The sequence below is a fragment of the Pseudorasbora parva genome, chromosome 16, assembly GCF_024679245.1.
Source record: "Pseudorasbora parva isolate DD20220531a chromosome 16, ASM2467924v1, whole genome shotgun sequence".
In the NCBI taxonomy this organism is placed as follows: Eukaryota; Metazoa; Chordata; class Actinopteri; order Cypriniformes; family Gobionidae; genus Pseudorasbora; species Pseudorasbora parva.
In genome coordinates, this window is record NC_090187.1 from 19,077,483 (window position 1) to 19,095,669 (window position 18,187).

At 39.2% G+C, this 18,187-nt stretch overlaps 1 protein-coding gene across 2 annotated transcripts in view; it reads right to left on the minus strand.

Moving 5' to 3' along the window:
- Positions 1-18,187, minus strand: part of tcf25 (transcription factor 25 (basic helix-loop-helix)) — a 219,385-nt gene that overhangs the window by 66,845 nt on the left and 134,353 nt on the right. For both annotated transcript variants that reach the window (XM_067419911.1, XM_067419910.1), the window contains exon 12: positions 3,825-3,984. In XM_067419911.1, the coding sequence (XP_067276012.1) occupies positions 3,825-3,984 (160 nt within the window). The remainder of the gene's footprint in view (positions 1-3,824; positions 3,985-18,187) is intronic.

The following is an 18,187-nucleotide window of genomic DNA, read 5'->3' on the forward strand; positions in this document are numbered from 1 at the left end:
AGTTCATTTGAATCACACTCAATCACTATTGCTCACCCTGTTAAAATCCATGTGGTAGTGGTCTATCGTCCTCCAGGTCACCTCGGTAACTTTGTGGAGGAGTTGGATGCGTTACTTTCTAGCTTCCCTGAAGATGGCACTTCTCTGATTCTGCTTGGTGACTTCAACATCCATCTTGATAAACACCTAGACACAGACTTCAGCACTCTACTGACTTAATTTGACCTTAAGTTAGTATCTACTACGGCTACTCACAAATCAGGTAACCAATTAGACCTCGTCTACACACGCAACTGCTCCACGGACAACACTTTAGTTACTCCATTACACACCTCAGACCACTTTCTCATCACTCTTAACCTCATACTGACTCCTGATACAACACGCACTCCTATACAGATTAGCTTTCGGCGTAATCTACGCTCACTTTCTCCCTCTCGCCTATCCACTATGGTTTCATCTTCACTCCCTCCACCTGCTCGGTTCTCAGCACTGGACGTTAACAGTGCTACTGACACTCTTTGCTCCACTCTAACATCCTCCTTAGACATTGTTTGACCCCTTTCATCCAGACCAGCCCGCCCCACCCCATCTGCGCCCTGGCTGTCTGATGTTCTCCGTGAACATCGCTCTGGACTCAGAGAGGAAATGGCGGAAATCTAAAAACTATACTGACCTTACCTTGTATCAGTCTCTTCTCTCTTCTTTCTCTACAAATGTCTCCACTGCTAAAACAACATACTACCACAACAAAATCAACAATTGCTCTGACTCTCGCACACTCTTTAAAACATTCTCCTCTCTCCTTTGTCCTCCTCCTCCTTCATCAACTCTTACAGCTGATGACTTTGCTTCATTTTTCACAAACAAAACATCTCTCATCAGCAACCAGTTCTCCTCACCACAAACTGACATGCACATCTCAACAACTAACGAACACGCTTCCATCCTTCTCTCCACTCTCCGAGGAAGATATTTCTAAACTCATCCTTTCCAATCACCCTACTACCTGTCCACTTGATCCTATACCCACTCACCTCCTTCAGGCCTGTTAGCAATCGCACTCGCGATCAGAGACATAATAAGACCAAGGTGACAGGAATCCCAGTTGAGGTGAATTTATTGTGCAGACAGTGCAAATCCCACAGCGAAGTCAAAACAAAGAACTATGTACAAACATTAAAAAAAAAAGAAAATAACAAAATAACTTGGAAAACTATAAGTCCTTTGTTGGCAAGTTGCAATTAGTATTGTTTGAGTAACAAATGTTCTTGAGCAGAAGCTTTTTTCTTTCTACTTTGCGTCAACTCCACTCAACCCAAACTGATCCTCTAGACTCAACTTCACTCTGCCCTCCATGTACAAACTCCAGCAGCCATTTATAACCTAGGCCACACCCTGGAGTGTACCATTCTAGGAGGTAAGTTTTATGTCTCACATATGTCCTTCTTATCACCCTAAGTACATAAACATCTATCCATGATTAAGTTACACTATAATACAATACAATAATACAACACATGATTTACCAAAGATTACCATTGTTTTACAGGGATACCGGAATACCCCCCATGACATCACATAACATGTTCTCTCCCATTCAGACAGCATGTCCACCATGTTTAAATACTCCATTTTTAAAACAATACAGGTTTGGTCACTTGTGTCCGGTAAGTCCTATTTGTTATTGTGCTGACTGTATGACCCCATCTTGAATAAAGACTTAAAATCAGACAACTGTGTATTGTGGTTATTTATAATAACAATGAATGAACAATGTTAACATCTACTTTTACCCAAACACATTGTACATGTATCCACTACACATTACAAACCAATGCACATTGTACCCCCAAATATCTTAACCACATGCAACACAAAGAATTTAAATATTTGCAAACATTGCACAAGTCAGAGCATGTAAGGTATCAGTGTCAATAACCAGACTGTGTTAATGCTGCAACAACCTAGGCCTATGTGTGTGTTAGATATTTGGTATGTGCATGCACATGCAGTCCATTCATGATCACGGGATTACTCCGTGACAAGGCCATTTCTTCTTCAATCACTCCTGCACTCACTCACATTGTCAACACTTCGCTTCACACAGGAACCTTTCCCACAGCATTTAAGCAGGCTTGGGTAACCCCACTGCTTAAGAAACCCTCTCTGAATCCAGCACTTTTAGAAAACTACAGACCGGTATCCCTTCTGCCTTTCATTGCAAAGACACTTGAGCGAGTTGTGTTCAATCAACTCTCTGTGTTTCTTGAACAGAACAACCTCCTGGACAACAACCAATCCGGCTTCAAAAGTGGCCATTCGACTGAGACTGCCTTGCTCTCGGTAACTGAGGCACTGAGACTGGCAAAAGCAGCTTCCAAATCCTCAGTGCTCATCCTGCTGGATCTGTCTGCTGCTTTTGACACAGTTAACCACCAGATCCTCCTGTCAACACTTAAGAAGACGGGGATCTCAGGAACTGCTCTCCAGTTGTTCAGGTCTTACCTCTCTGGTAGGTCCTACAGGGTGTCATGGAGAGGTGAAGTGTCTAAGTCACATCATCTAGCTACTGGGGTTCCCCAGGGCTCAGTGCTTGGACCACTTCTCTTCTCCATCTACATGTCATCATTAGGCTCTGTCATTCAGAAACACGGCTTCTTCTATCAATGCTATGCTGATGACACTCAACTCTACTTCCCATTTCAACCAGATGATCCTACAGTCAGTGTTCGTATTGCTGCCTGTCTGACAGACATTTCTGACTGGATGAAGGAGCATCACCTTCAACTCAATCTTGCAAAGACAGAATTACTTGTTTTCTCAACCAACCCAGCACTTCATCAAAATTTCTCCATTCAGCTTGGTTCATCAACCATAACTCCATCCAGGACAGCCAGGAACCTTGGAGTTGTGATTGATGACCAGTTAAACTTCACTGACCACATTACTGCAACAGCCCGGTCCTGCAGATTTGCCTTATACAACATTAGAAATATTAGACCCTTCCTATCAGAACAGGCTGCACAACTCCTGGTTCAAGCTCTTGTTCTCTCCAGACTGGATTATTGTAATGCTCTTCTGGCTGGGCTTCCAGCATGCACTATCAAACCCTTGCAGCTGATCCAGAATGCAGCGGCGAGAGTGGTCTTTAATGAGCCGAAGAGAGCTCATGTTACGCCTCTCTTCATCCGACTGCACTGGTTGCCAATGGCTGCTCACATCAAATTCAAGGCACTAGTTCTCGCCTACAAAACAACCACTGGCTCTGCACCAATATACCTAAACTCGCTTGTTCAGACTTACACACCCTCCAGAAGCTTGTGTTCTGCGAGTGAGCGACGCCTCGTGGTTCCATCCCAAAGAGGCATGAAATCGCTCTCACGGACATTTTCCTGGACCGTTCCCACCTGGTGGAATGACCTGCCGATCTCAATTCGTGCGTTCGAGTCTGTAGCCATTTTTAAAAAACATCTTAAGATGTCCAATTGCACCTGACCAATAAAGAATAGCTCTTAACTATCCATTAATTTTTGTTTGTTTGTCAAAAAAACAACAACAACTGTGTACTGTGCTAATTAACTGAGACTTCCTACAGGCCTTGTTTGTTTCGTTGCTTCTATTGCTCTCCCCTTTTTTGTAAGTCGCTTTGGATAAAAGCGTCTGCTAAATGATTAAATGTAAATGTGTGTGTGTATATATATATATATATATATATATATATATATATATATATATATAAAATCCATGTCATGACCCCCTTATTCAGTTCAAAGACCCCCAAATAATGTGGGAAATATGTAATAAAGTGATTTGAAACTCACCACCAGGAAACATGATTAGAGCGTTTTGCAGGAGCACATTGGATTTCTGCTTTAGTTGTTGATTCTCCACAGGTGAAATGTCTTCCTGTTGGCTCAGGTGATAGTAGGAAAGAGCCACGGAAAGGGAAAAGTTAGGCAGCTGGGATAGATTTCGATGAACCTGAATCAGAAGTACAGAAAAAGTAAATGTGATGAATAGTAGTGTGAAAAGTGTATTGTTTTGGCACTGAGAAAAAATATTCACCAAAAAAGGAATTTTTGTGGTGTGACAAAGATGTTGAGAAGATATTCCTAGTAACTTTAAAGTAAGTACACAGATAATTAACGTCAGATTTTTAAAAGACTTAAAATAACCTGGTTTGCACATCTTAATTTGTTCATTTCCCCCCCCACTTTTTATTTCAAACGGGGTCCTGATCACTCTGTCGGGGTTTATTCTGCGATAACAACAGGCTGGGTGTACATTATCCCGCTTATTACACGGCTACTAGTCTCAAATAAATAATTATTAGACACAAAATATTGTCTTGAGATTAAATATTTTATTAGCTCTTACGCAAAGCTTCCGCGAAGAAAAACAGTTCCAACCTGCCTTAAGCCTTTATCTATTGCTGAAGATTTTGCCATATGCCCTTGCTAAGTATTGAAAATTAATGCTGAAAGGGTTAGTTCACCCAAAAATGAAACCAAGCCTATGATTTACTCACGCTCAAATGATCATAGGTGTATGACATTCTTCTTTCAGACAAATACAATCAGAGTTATATTTAAAAAGTCCAGGCTAACGCTAATCCAAGCAGTAGTTGTAGCTGTGTTTGAAGTCCATAAAAAATGCAGCTGTCAGTCAAATAACGTGCTCCACACGACTCCGATGGGTTAATAGAGCCTTCTGATTCGAATCGATGCGTTTGTGTAAGAAAAATATCTATATTAAAAACGTTATAAAGGAAACCTGCCTTGAAGTCTTCCATTGTAACCCACGGCTGTTTAAGCCACAAGATGGCACTAGCGTTAAGCATAACATAAATAACAAATATAAATAAATAACATATAAATAACATACTGGTGGAATGCGCGATTGACCAATCAGAATCAAGTATTTCACAGAGCCGTGTAATAATGTTAGTTAATAAAAATACAGCTATTCACGTTAGTTCACAGTGCATTAACTAATATTAACAAGATCTGAATAATGTATTAGTAAATGTTGAAATTAACATTTACAAAGATAAATAAATGCTTTATAAGTTGCAGTTCATTATTGGTTTTTAACTAATATTCTTAACTAATGTTAACTAATTAACCTTTCTGTAAAGTGTTACCTAAAAAAAAAAAAAAAAAAAAAAAAAAAAACACTTTTCCCCATTTTTAATTTTAGGTCATGTTACTTTATTGTTTTATTATTATGACACATTTTACTTTTATTAAAAGTCTATATAAAGCCTATATTATCCTATATAAAATGGCATTTGTAGAAATTTACATTTTCCAAAATTTAAAAAGGCTTTAAAAGTATTGTTAGTTAATGCTGACTATTGTGTGTGATAGTGTTAACCTTATTAAAGTGTTCCAGGCAATAAACATGCAATGCTTCCATGTAGAGGAAATATCAGGCACGTTTCCAGCTAATCCTAAACTAACTTTTCTTTACGGAATAGAAAGAAACGCCTTCTTTGTTCTCTTTATTGGGAACATTTTCCTTATGATGATGATTCTGAAAGTAAACGCGCTGGTGTTGTTGCTATAGTATTGGACGCAACTTCAATGCGCCTCTGATTAATAGATAAACCACACGCTCTTATTTCAGTGTTGGTAATGTTGTAATTACTTTGGCAGTTCGCTTCGTATATTCAGTTAAACAACATTAAGTTACATTTCATGTATTATTCATCAGAACTGTGCGTATGCATTTTAGACACTTACAACAGTGTTTGCTCCGGCCATGCAATAAATGTGCTTCCTTGAATAAGCGGGGTTGTATTTCAAATGCTCAGGTATGACCCATTTCCCTAAAACTTCAGTATTTTATTTGATATAAATGAGCTATAATACGAATTCTGCCCGAGCAATCCATTGAAGGCGGCAAAGAGCGCGTGTCTGTGAAGGAGATCAGCTGTGAGGGTGCGGATGACGCAGCTGTCGTAACAACTTCTCAATTAATTCACGCACATAGTAGATATAATCAAATGTTTATTTTAAAGCACTAAATCGCGAATTAATCACGATTCATCCGATTCTTAGCATTATAATAGGGATATAATTTTGACCTAATATCGTGTTGGTCCCCGTTTTGCGAGCCAAAACAACCATGACCCGTTAAGGCATGGACTCTACTAGACCCCTGAATGTGTGCTGTGGTATCTGGCACCAAGAGGTTAGCAGCAGGTCCTTTAATACCCCTTTTCCACCAAGGCAGTGCTGGTGCTAAATCGGAGCCAGAGCCTAGTTTCAAATCGGTTCTTTGTGTTTCCACAGCCAAAGCACCAGCTCTGAGCCAGGAAAAGTGGTTCTTAAGTAACACCAAAACATTGCTGGGCTAGAAGTAAGAACCGCTTGCGTCACCGGCTGGGGGCGGCGTTACCGTGACCAACAAGATGAACACAAACCTGTGACCGCCATTTTTTCAATAGCAGCTAATCGAGCTAACAGCTGCTGGATTGTAATCTCTGTCTATACAAATCATGGAGAGCTGCACAAATGCGTTGGATTTGTGGCGTTTTAATGCTGATGTAGGATCATTAAGCCATGAGCCACTGAGGGAAGGCTTGTTCGAGATGCATCGGAGCGCGCTGTGCAGACTGATTGCGTATGACATCAAAGTACAGCGAGCGCCAACGACTCCTTATGCTTTTGAATCGCTCACGCAGTATTTGGATCATATGTGGGTTGGTCTGCGCAGCGTCAATGCATTAGATAGAACACGCCTGGAAATTGTGTGTGTGTGTGTTTCCCGCTGCCTCGCTAGCAGTAGAGTCCTGCAACGGGTCGGGTACCCGCGGGCATAAAAGTGGCTTAAACAGGTGGATTGTGACATAAATTATAAAATACACGGGCGGGGTGCGGGCGGATAATTAATTCCGTGCGAGCGAGTAGAAGCGCGGATGAAAAATATGTGCAATATTTTTCTGTGGCGAGGCGGAGGAGCGAGCGAGACCGGGGCGTGATGGCGAATGAGTGTCACCTGTGAGCCACACCGGTCTCAAATCCTCTCACGAGGGAGCTCGGCGGCATATAAGGACGAGAGATCACCAGACCTGGTTTTTACGTTGAGTTGTGTTTGTTTTATTATGTGTGTGCGTGGCAGATGTCCGTGAGGGGCCGCGTTACTTTCGCTTTGTTTGGTTAAGTCTTTTAAATGTTCGCCGGTTCTCGAAAAACGATCAAAACAAAAGCCCAGATGGAGCGAGCGTTGCAGGATTAGCAATGGATGAAGTAAAAGTAAAGTTGGTGAGTGAAGTATATAAAATTGTTGACAACGAGTCTATAAAGGCACTTTAGCCTGTTTCTTTAGCCCATTCATGATGCTGTTGATGTTGAGAGAAGTGCAATATAAAAAAAAAATAAAGCATTTTAATTGGAATGATTTTAGTGTGTGTGATTTATTGCGGACACGGATCGGGTAAAGTGCAAATATTAACGGGTCTGGGATGGACCCGTGCAGGACTCTGGTATGACGTAAGACCTGGCTCTGTTGTGGCTCTTAGCATGTGGAAAAGCAAACGGTTCTTAGAAGGCTCTCAAGTCGAACCAACTTAGAACTGACACTAGCACTGGCTCCGAACTAGCACCCGGTTCATTCTGGTGGAAAAGGGGTATAAGTCCTGTAAGTTAAAAAGTGGGGTCTCCATGAATCTTACTTGTTTGTTCAGTACATCCCACAGATGCTCGATTGGATTGAGATCTGGGGAATTTAGAGGCCAAATCAATACCTCAAACTCATTGCTGTGCTCAAACCATTCCTGAAAAACGTTTGCTTTGTGCCAGGGCGCATTATCATGCTGAAAGAGGCCAAAGCCAGCTGGGAATACCACTTCGATGAAAGGGTGTATATGGACAGCATAAATGCTTAAGTAGGTGGTACGTGTCAAAGTAACATTCACATGGATGGCAAGACCAAAGGTTTCCCAGCAGAACATTGCCTAAACATCACACTGCCTCCACCAGTTTGCCTTCTTTCTATAGTGCATCCTAGTGTCATGTGTTCCCTAGGTAAGTGATGTGCACGTTTCATCAGACCAGGCCACCTTCTCCATTGCTGTTGGCACTTTTACTTGCCAATTTTTCCTGCTTCTAACACATCAAACTTGGAGGACAAAATGTTCACTTGCTGCCTAATATATCCCACCCACTAACAGGTGCTATGATGAAAAGATTGTTATTTACTTCACCTGATCTGTGTATATCAATGATGCGTGGGTCAATGTATAAACAACCCACACCCGACCAACGTTTTCAACTAACAACTCGCAACAAGTTTGCGCAACTCGGACCGCAAAAAAGAAAATATTGTAGGCTACCCTACCCGCTTCCTGACCCGCATTTTTCAAAAGTAGTAAATGCTCCCTGGCATAGCCTAATATCCATTAATCCAGCCTGTGGAGGAAAGAAATGTTTCAGGCCCTGACATGGTGATTAGAGGTGCAGCGGCGAGAGCAGGCAGTTCTTGAGCCGGCCCATCATTTTCTATTCCAGATGTAGCCTGACAAGCCAGACCCACATCAAGATGTTTGGTCTGGAAACTCATCATTGACACGGCTCAATCCGAGGGGCGGGATAAACAGTTGTCTTTCAAACTCCCTCTGCACGCGATAGGATAGCGCTACCACCAACCAGAGGTGAAACAGAGCTTGTTGATAGATTAAACATTCGCCATATCCGGTCAACAAAACTCCGAACATCTTCCCTTTTTAAGAATGACTTCAGTGCCGTTCTTTGTTCTTTTCTCAGAGAATAATTTAACTCCAGAGTCGCGGTCAAAGCGGATTCGAAAGACCGCCGTTCGCCAGTTTCTGTGTTTACTAGAAGCAGGCAAACGCAACTCGGCCGTCGTCATTATGGCCATGTCCACCGACTCTATACACGATGTGATTGGCCCGGCAAGAGTTAGGCGAATACAGCTCAGAAGGGTATTGAGAGTTGCTAGACGACACTCGCAGGCAGATAAAATTTGCTGCCGCTAGGGTGCATCTAGATTTCTAGGCTAGTCTAGATGCATATTATTGATGAATGTGATGTTTATGTTTCAACCCTGCATGGAGAATTCATCAGCAAGTGAGAGAAAAGTGAGAGAAACAGAGAAAGCCCACTATTGGAAAAGTTTGAAAGCTCTTAGGAGCGCAAAGTCGCAAACTGTTATTTTTCTAAATGCTGTATAATATAGCCTAGTTTTATGTAATAAAGGCTTGACTAAATTCATTTATTTCATTTAGTTTTCTTAACAATTAAGACGCTGCCTGTGTTTATCCAGTCTAATTGAAGTGTGCGTCTCTCCCCCGACTTTCCCAACAAAAATCCAGCCCTGGAGTGTATACGCCAAAATAGGGCTGGGCAATAAATCGATAATTATCACAATATAATTTTCCTCAATAAAACGATAACAACAGTTTGATAAATTATTGATATAATGCTTACGTGCTATGCGTAATGCTGCGCATGCGTATTAGAGAGCAGGCATCTGAGTGCTGCAAAGACGGTGTTGTTTACAGTCAGTGGCTGACAGGCTTGGAGGATCAGAGTGAAGTGAAGCAAGAAAAATGAGAGGGAGTGAAGACAACTCAGCACTCACGACCAGCTCGGAGGACACAAAAAACAGTGTGACGTACGTGGACTGCTTATTATAGGTTCATAATTAAATTATTGTGCTTCTTCAAAGTTCTACCATATAACAATGAGCCCAATACAGCGGTAAATTTACATTAACTACATTCACGCACAGGATTATCACCTTGTTAGTTGTAGTGAGTGACGTACAACAATTTAACGTTACCAAACTATAATCACGTAAACATCGGACTTGTACATCGCTATCATAATGGTTTATCTTTGGTGATGCATTAATGACTCAGCATCGCCTGTATCAAAAGATAAATAATTTCATCCAATGTTGAAAATGAATAAAATAGACAGCCCTTACTGGAGTTCCACATCTACTGAACTTTGCTCTCTCCTGACCAGCCCACTGTCGGTGAGGTATGTGCGTGTGTGAGAGATGCACGGTGGACCAATCCACTTTTGCCCATTTGCGTTTTTAGTGTTTTACTTAGGGTTGTGCCGATGGACATATCACGATGGAGAAACACCATTGTGATGCCCCGCCCCCGCCACGCTGCGAGTCAACACAGAGTAGCTATGTGAGCGGAGTGGAGCGGCAGCAATTTCCCCTCCATGCACTTTCTAAGCATTCAAGAATCCCTCCGCTCTAGCTCCGCTCCGGGTTCACCATCTCCCGCTCCCCGCCTCGCTCACTGCATTTACATTTACATTTAATCATTTAGCAGACGCTTTTATCCAAAGCGACTTACAAAAAAGGGGAGAGTAATAGAAGCAACGAAACAGACAAGGCCAACAACCTGTAAGAGCTGTAAGAAATCTCAATTAATTAGCACAGTACACAATTGTTTTTTTTTTTTTTTTTTTTTTTTTTATAGACATCTACAACAAAAACTCACGTACGCAAAATGCCGAACACTAGATTTTGATATAACTGATATCAGAAACACCGCTCCGTCTTTGCTCCGAGGAAATTTGCGGCTAATAACTGCTAAAGTATTTTAGTAAGCTCTGAAATATCACTATAAAGTTCGTTTTATAACCTGCATTAATTGAAAAAAACATATAACAAATAAACAATAGGAGATTAAGAGCCTAGTTTCAACGTGGTTGGAACATTTGTGTGCATTTTCCCCCCACTATGCCAAACTGGCTTTATCAAAAGTTAACTATCATTGATGCTTTTTGCAGTGCAAATTTGTTTGTATGTTTGGAAAGATGAACGTTTTCGTCAGTTATTTTATCTACGGATCAATACAGATGTCTGCTCATTCAAAATCATATAATAGAATATAATAACTTAGGCTATGGCTACTAATAACTGTATGCAGGTATAAGCACTACAAGATGTTTTTGAATGCATTAGAGAGAACGATTAGTTTGTGTGTGAATAAGTGCTACCTGTTTAAAATGTGCTTTCACCCGAACATATTCAGTATGAGGTAAAAAAAAAAAAAATCCCTTAAACTTTAACATCCCGCTCATGCCCATCGCCGTGATCATCTGTATCAAGCTGGTTGTTTACCGTGAGCTCTGAACACTGCACTATGCTTATTTAAATATTTTCGTTTCTACTCATATTAGGCTACATATTCCTCATGTCTGTGAGGCAAGCCTGCTGAGTTTCAGATTATTTGAGACGTGCTCCAGTTCATGATCATTGAAAGCGATCGATTTCCGCGACCTCATAGTCTAGGCTACTTATTTGCTTCTTATTAATTAAATGCATGCAATTGGCCAAAGAAACCTTTATTAAAATTAAGAGAGAATTTGTACAAAACGAAAGAGAGGCTTTTTACGAAACAAAACCACCAAAATCATTTCTGACCCACTCGCATCTTTGCACTTATTGCCTATCATAATCAGGTGAAATTAAAAAATAATATTAGGCTATAATATTTAAGCATAAATTAAAAACATTGTTTAATGGCTAAGCTACAGATTTATGTCATGTCTGAGCTGGATTTGAACGAACATCATTTTACCGGCGGGTTCATGAGCGCGCGCCTGCGGATTATTGAGCTGATCACACCGGCTCCACTCCGCTCATTAGTCATTACAGGCTCGTTCTCGACAGCCCACGTATTCAAAAATGGTCGGGTTTAAATGGGGCTCGGGCTCATATACAGTTAATGTGTCGGGCAGGGCCGGTCTCTCAGGTGCATTGGCTTGGGTAGGGTCGGTCTTGATTTTTTTTAACCGATTTAATCTGTAGTTCGAAAAAACGAAAACGAAACGAAAATATTCGTTTTTCGTCTCTCCCCCCCCGGACGATATCATCGTCCATCGCGATGTTTTACTGTACACATCGTCAGCTGCCGATTTAAGTGACATCGCCCAACCCTAGTTTTACTACTTACACAATTAAGTATATATAATGATATTATTTATATATAGTGTAGAGTAAAAAATTGCTGACCACAGTTAAGATTTTAATAAATAAATCTACCTCAGTTTTAATAAATTGTTCACCTGTTTGGGAAGTGTTCGTCATCTTTTGACAACAAAGGATAGTTTACAACCACAGTTAACTGTCTATTTTCTACATCTTTCACTAAGGAGCAAAAATATGCCTTTAAACTTTAAAGAAATAAAGATTTTACATTTATCGTGATATTTATCGATATCGACTGATATGGAAAATTATATCGTGATAATTCTTTTGGGCCATATCGGCCAGCCCTTTGCCAAAATGAGTTTTATGCACGCAGTTTTTTACGTGCATATGATACGCACTTTATGGCGTATTATACGCAGAAACCACTCATACCACCACCCCCATCCTACCCAAGAGCATGTCATATACATACCATAAAGTGCGTATCATATGTATGCGAAAAACTGCATAGCATATGCTTGTCAAAACTTCTTATGGCGTATACATTCCACGATTGCACACTCACTCATACTATTGATACGCATGTGATCGTGTTGGACATTACTGAGCTATATGCGTTTATAAAAGGATAGCCTATTAAAATGGTACAACAGCATTGCTCCGTTCAACGTGTTGGGAAATCGGGCATTTTGTCCTGCGTCATCTTTATTTCAAACGACCTGACTGACCACGGCCAAAATATCATTAAAAATATTTTTGGATGACCCGTAACCGCAGGTACCCGCGGGTGACCGCAGGCAGCCGCTTATTTTGGATCAACCCACGCATCAACTGTCGCCTTTGGCTTGCCTTGCTCAGTTGGGGACACTAAAATTATGATCAAAGTTATTCAACTAATTATACAAATACAATTTATGAATTAGGTTTTATTTCTATAAACTATAATACTGATATGCCAACATTGTCGCTATATGATAAATTAAAATATGCTGATAACATCACTGTTTTCTCCAGTACGACTGTACAGCCAAATCTAATTTTGTTGCAATATTATCCTGTTTGACACTGTGAAGCTGCTTTGACACAATCATGATTGTAAAAGCGCTATATAAATAAAGTTGATTGATTGATTGATTGTTCACTGGTGTATATATAGTTTTGACAGGTTTTAATATGCTCAGACATTTGTTTTTTTCAGTTGCTTATAAACATTCTAATGGCAAAAATGTAATTATACTGTATTCAGCACAAACTGGGCTATCATAATATGAGAGCAACACGTATGTACATGCTTGTATTTGAGAGAATAACGTTTGTGCATGGTTGTTGAAAAAACTAAATGTAACTCACTGAATTAAGGCCTCACAACACACAATAGACACGTCCACAAGACTGTTGAATAATGTGTGTTGTTGCCTTGGAATTTTGCTTCAAACTGATGTAAGAATCATTGTGCCTACTCATGCACATAAAACAATATATTGATTTACATTTTGAAAGACACTTCTTTACAAAGGCCATACGCGAAGGGGTGTGAATGATCATGAATAACTGTGTGTTGGAACTGCCGCTGCCCAAAGCGTCAAAATTCGCTCTGGCTGCCCTGCCAACGACCGAATGATTGGTCTTTTTTTAAAAACTTTATTTAAATAGACCACAAAGCAAACAAGCATGTTGATCGGCACACTGACCACAAGTATAAGTCAAAGTCATGAAATCGTTTAAATGTGAAAGTAAGAATGAATTGCATTCCCGCTGAAAAACAAGTGTTCTAACGCCTATAAAATAGTGTTGCGCGCCTTCTTAACAAATTACACATCACTATAAATGATCACGTCATAAATGATAGGGAAACCCACACAGCAAAGATCAACTTCTCTTACATTTTGCTTGGGGAACTAATGTGGTCGAAACCAAAGTTTGCAGGCATGCGTTCCCTGGATTTCTCTCAAGCAGAGCACTTCTATATTCCAATTGGTTGTCGCCAGCTGGCGCTGAACCGTGTCATAGCTCATTACCATAAAGTTGACCTGATTTTAACTCTCCTCGATGCCCAAATTGTCCACGATGCGCTATGTGTCATCAGCGCTCGCCGCCGGCTCCCATAGTAAATTAATGACTTCCGGCCACTTTGACGCTCTCGCCACCGGCGGTGTGAACGCACAGTAATGCTGTGAATCACACCTGAGACAAAAGAACCCATAATGAGCTGATAATTACCTGCATAATTAATGAGCTTCAGGTATGTGACAGAGAGCTAAGCAACAGGACAAAAATATTTTAATAATATATTATATATATATATATATATATATATATATATATATATATATATATATATATATATATATATATATATATATATATATATATATATAATATATAAAAATGAATATTTTAAATTATTAAAAGATTTGACTCCTATTTCTAAAATTCTAAGTTTTTTAAAGAAGTCATGCTTTAAAAAAAAAAAAAAACAGTAATATTGTGATATTGAATACACTTGGAGTATTCAGTAAATACAAATAACTAAATAATTGATAATTATGAATGTTATAAGTAAAATGTTTGGGATTTAAAACAACATAATACAATACAATGCTATTTTGATTTCAAAGAGTTTAGGGTGGATTCAGGTTGATTAAGACCTGTGAATTCAGATTCATTTTTGTAAACTATCCGATGCACACAGTACTCAAATATCATTTCGAGCTTCCATTTATTTAAGCATGATCGCGCCAGCACTTAGGCTATTGTCTCCTATATTTGCTTTTTATTAAATAAAAAGCAAATATATAAAAAATGTTGATTAAAAATAAGATACAATTTATTCAAAACGAAATTAATTTTATTATAACCTTTATTTTACCAGGAAAAAAAGCACACCGAGATTAAGAATCTCTTTTAAAAGAGCGTCCTGGCCGAGAGTGACAGCAACAAATCTCACGTGGGATTATCGACTCACCATCCCTCCTCATACTCCTCGATCTATCAGCTGCTTTCGATACAGTGGATCATGGCATACTCCTTAAGCGGCATCAAACCACTGGACTCCCCTGGCACTGATTTAAACTGGTTTAAATCTTACCTCACTAACAGATCTGCAAAAAAACCTCTGCAAGACATCTTTCTACCATCTCATAAATATTGCTAAACTTTGTCCAGCACTAACTTTTACTGTATTACTGTAATGCACTTCTCATCGGGATCCCAAACAATAGCTTGCAGAGACTGCAGTGTGTTCAGAATAGCGCAGCAAAGAACCTGTTGATAGTTCGAAAATTCGATCACATCACAGCCATTCTCCATTCACTTCAATGGCTTACTGTTTCCACCAGGATTGAATATAAGGTCTTCAAACCCACCAGTGCAAACCCTCCCTTCTAACCCACCAGTGCATCTACTGAAATGTCCCCTTCTATCTAAAGAACTACTTACACCTTCAACAACAGCTGGATCCCTTCGTTCAACAAATTCAAACCTCCTTCATCTTCCCTCAGCACTATGGGTGATCAGGCTTTCTGTTCTGCCGCTCCTCAGATTTGGAATGCCCTACCCGACCATCTGAGGGCACCTCAAGCTCTTGAGACTTTTAAAAAAGGTCTTAAAACATTTCTTTTTGGGAGAGCTTATGTCTTTTAGCTATTATATCTATTAGTATTTTCCCTTTATTAAATGATCTTAACTGTAGCACTTTGAAATTTGATCTAAATGTAAAGTGCGATACAAATAAAATGTATATTATTACTCATAGTAAAAAAACACCTGCTCATACGTTATTCTAAATATACTTAGAATATACTGAATATATTTAGAAAGGCAACACTTGAGAGTTTACAGCTGAATACTCAGAATTACTCAGACAGTTATTAATATAGAGATATCTGTGACCCGTCTGTGAAACCCCGGTTAAAGTCGCAAAATTTAATTATGAGATTTTGATCGTCAAAGTGCCAAAATGACGAAAATAGGTAATTTGTGTTTATTGCTGTAAATTATCAATTATACCAAGGGGTTTGCGAAACAATACTCAATTTTTAATTCATAACATTATAAATACTGAAATTAGTGATTTTATTGACACTACACTTTATACTTTTGCACAAAAAAAATATCGGATGCGGGCTCCCTAAACATCGATTTTAATCATCTCAGGGAGTTTTCATTACAACAACACCAGCTGATTCGTATGATAGATCGGTTCAGGAATATTTTAACAGAATGTTCTTTACATTATGTAGAATGATTTTATGTAGAAAACAGTGAATCACAAAAAAAATGACTTTAGGAGGGTTTTCTCAGGCAGGGTCACATATAGGCTTAAAACAAAAATAAAAACATTAAATATTTTAAATATTTTTCTTCATGTATAAAAATATTATGTGAATGTAGTATAACGACTTATAACTACAGGGTATATACAGCAATCCTAAAATAAACAAAAAATTATGGCATTTTTTGTACCGATTGAAAGATTTAGTGGACTGTTTACATGAGACGTTATCTAAACCGATCTGGTGTTTACATGTGATGACTTTCAATCGCAATCATTTTGTGACGTGCAGTTTGTCTGCCGCATCAAAAATGTTACCACTGTTTTCTCCACCAGCTGGAATGTGTTAACTGTAGCCATAGCAATTCTTAACGGCCACCAGGACTAATACCGTATTATATAAGCTATTTATTTGTTGTAAAGTCTAATCATCTCAGAGAAAAAAAAAATTCTTCTGTCAGGCGCAGTTAAAGTAAAAACTGCCTGGGGCAATATACACTGTATCATTATTCCCCTCAGAAAAATTAGCTTTCCTCTCTTGTCAAATTGAAAGCGGCGCGCGTTGTCACGTCATGTAAGGACGCACATTTAAAAGTAATCGGTCAGGTCGTTTACATGGTGAAAAATAGACTGTACTACAACTAAACTGAAGGCACAAGTGTGGATTTTTTTTTAGATGCTTTTATCAAATACGTTTGTTGGCCTGAAGACACGTTTGCAGTCTTTTGTCTAATGTCTGGGAAGGAGAACAGCTCAATTAATGCTTCAGTGTGCTCACTCGACCATCGTTTCACACTTTTGAATATATGAGACATAATCCTCATTATTCTTTTGTTATGAATCATTTGTTTTTTTAACAGCCATTATTCAAATTCATTATAACATGTATGCCTGCCTAAATGACACATTAACAGTGAAGTATTTCATTTAGTAGTCCACATTATCTAGTCTTTTTTTAAAATTAAAATAAAAACTAAACTAAAAGCACATTATGTGAATTATTGTAACGAATAGACAAAGCTCCTGGTCCATTAGATGCATTAGAGCTTCAGTTAGCATCAAGCTACATAACACAAATTAAATTATTAAGATTACACCTTCATTCATGTCACCTTAGACCACCTTCGAGTGTCTGTATTAAGCCCTGTTTCCACCAAAATTACCCGGAACAATTTGTACCAGGAACTTTTTTAAAGGAACTTTTCTCCCCCCAGACCTGAAACTGTCTGCGTTTCCACCGCGATCTAAAGTTCCAAGAGATTAGGCAAATTAGTCCGGTGATGTAGGACTGCGCTCGACTGCTCCTCCAAGTCACTGACGGACAGTAATCATCTTTGCGCGACCGCAAAAATAAACAAAAAATGATGGCATTTTTTGTACTGATTGAAAGATTTAGTGGACTGTTTACATGAGACGTTATCTAAACCGATCTGGGGTTTACATGTGATGACTTTCAATCGCAATCATTTTGTGACGTGCAGTTTGTCTGCCGCATCAAAAATGTCACCACTGTTTTACTAACCCAGTTGGAATGTGTTAACTGTAGCCATAGCAATTCTTAACGGCCACCAGGACTTATACAGTATTATATAAGCTATTTATTTGTTGTAAAGTGTAATCATCTCAGAAAAAAAAAAATCTTCTGTCAGGCGCAGTTAAAGTAAAAACTGCCTGGGGAAATATACGCTGTGTCATTATTCCCCTCAAGCTAAAAATTAGCTTTCCTCTCGTCAACATGAGCGCGGCGCGCGTTGTCACGTAAGGACGCACATTTAAAAGTAATCGGTCAGGTCGTTTACATGGTTAAAAATAGACTGTAAAAAAAATGAATAACGAGTATGGAAGAGATTCAAGCTGTGCTGCTTTTGCTGGTTATGTATAGGTTTACTAAAGAGGTAATTAACAACGACAGAAAAGAGCACTAATACGCAGATTCAGCAGCATGCAGCATATTCAGAAAGCTTGTAAAGCTAGATTTAAAAT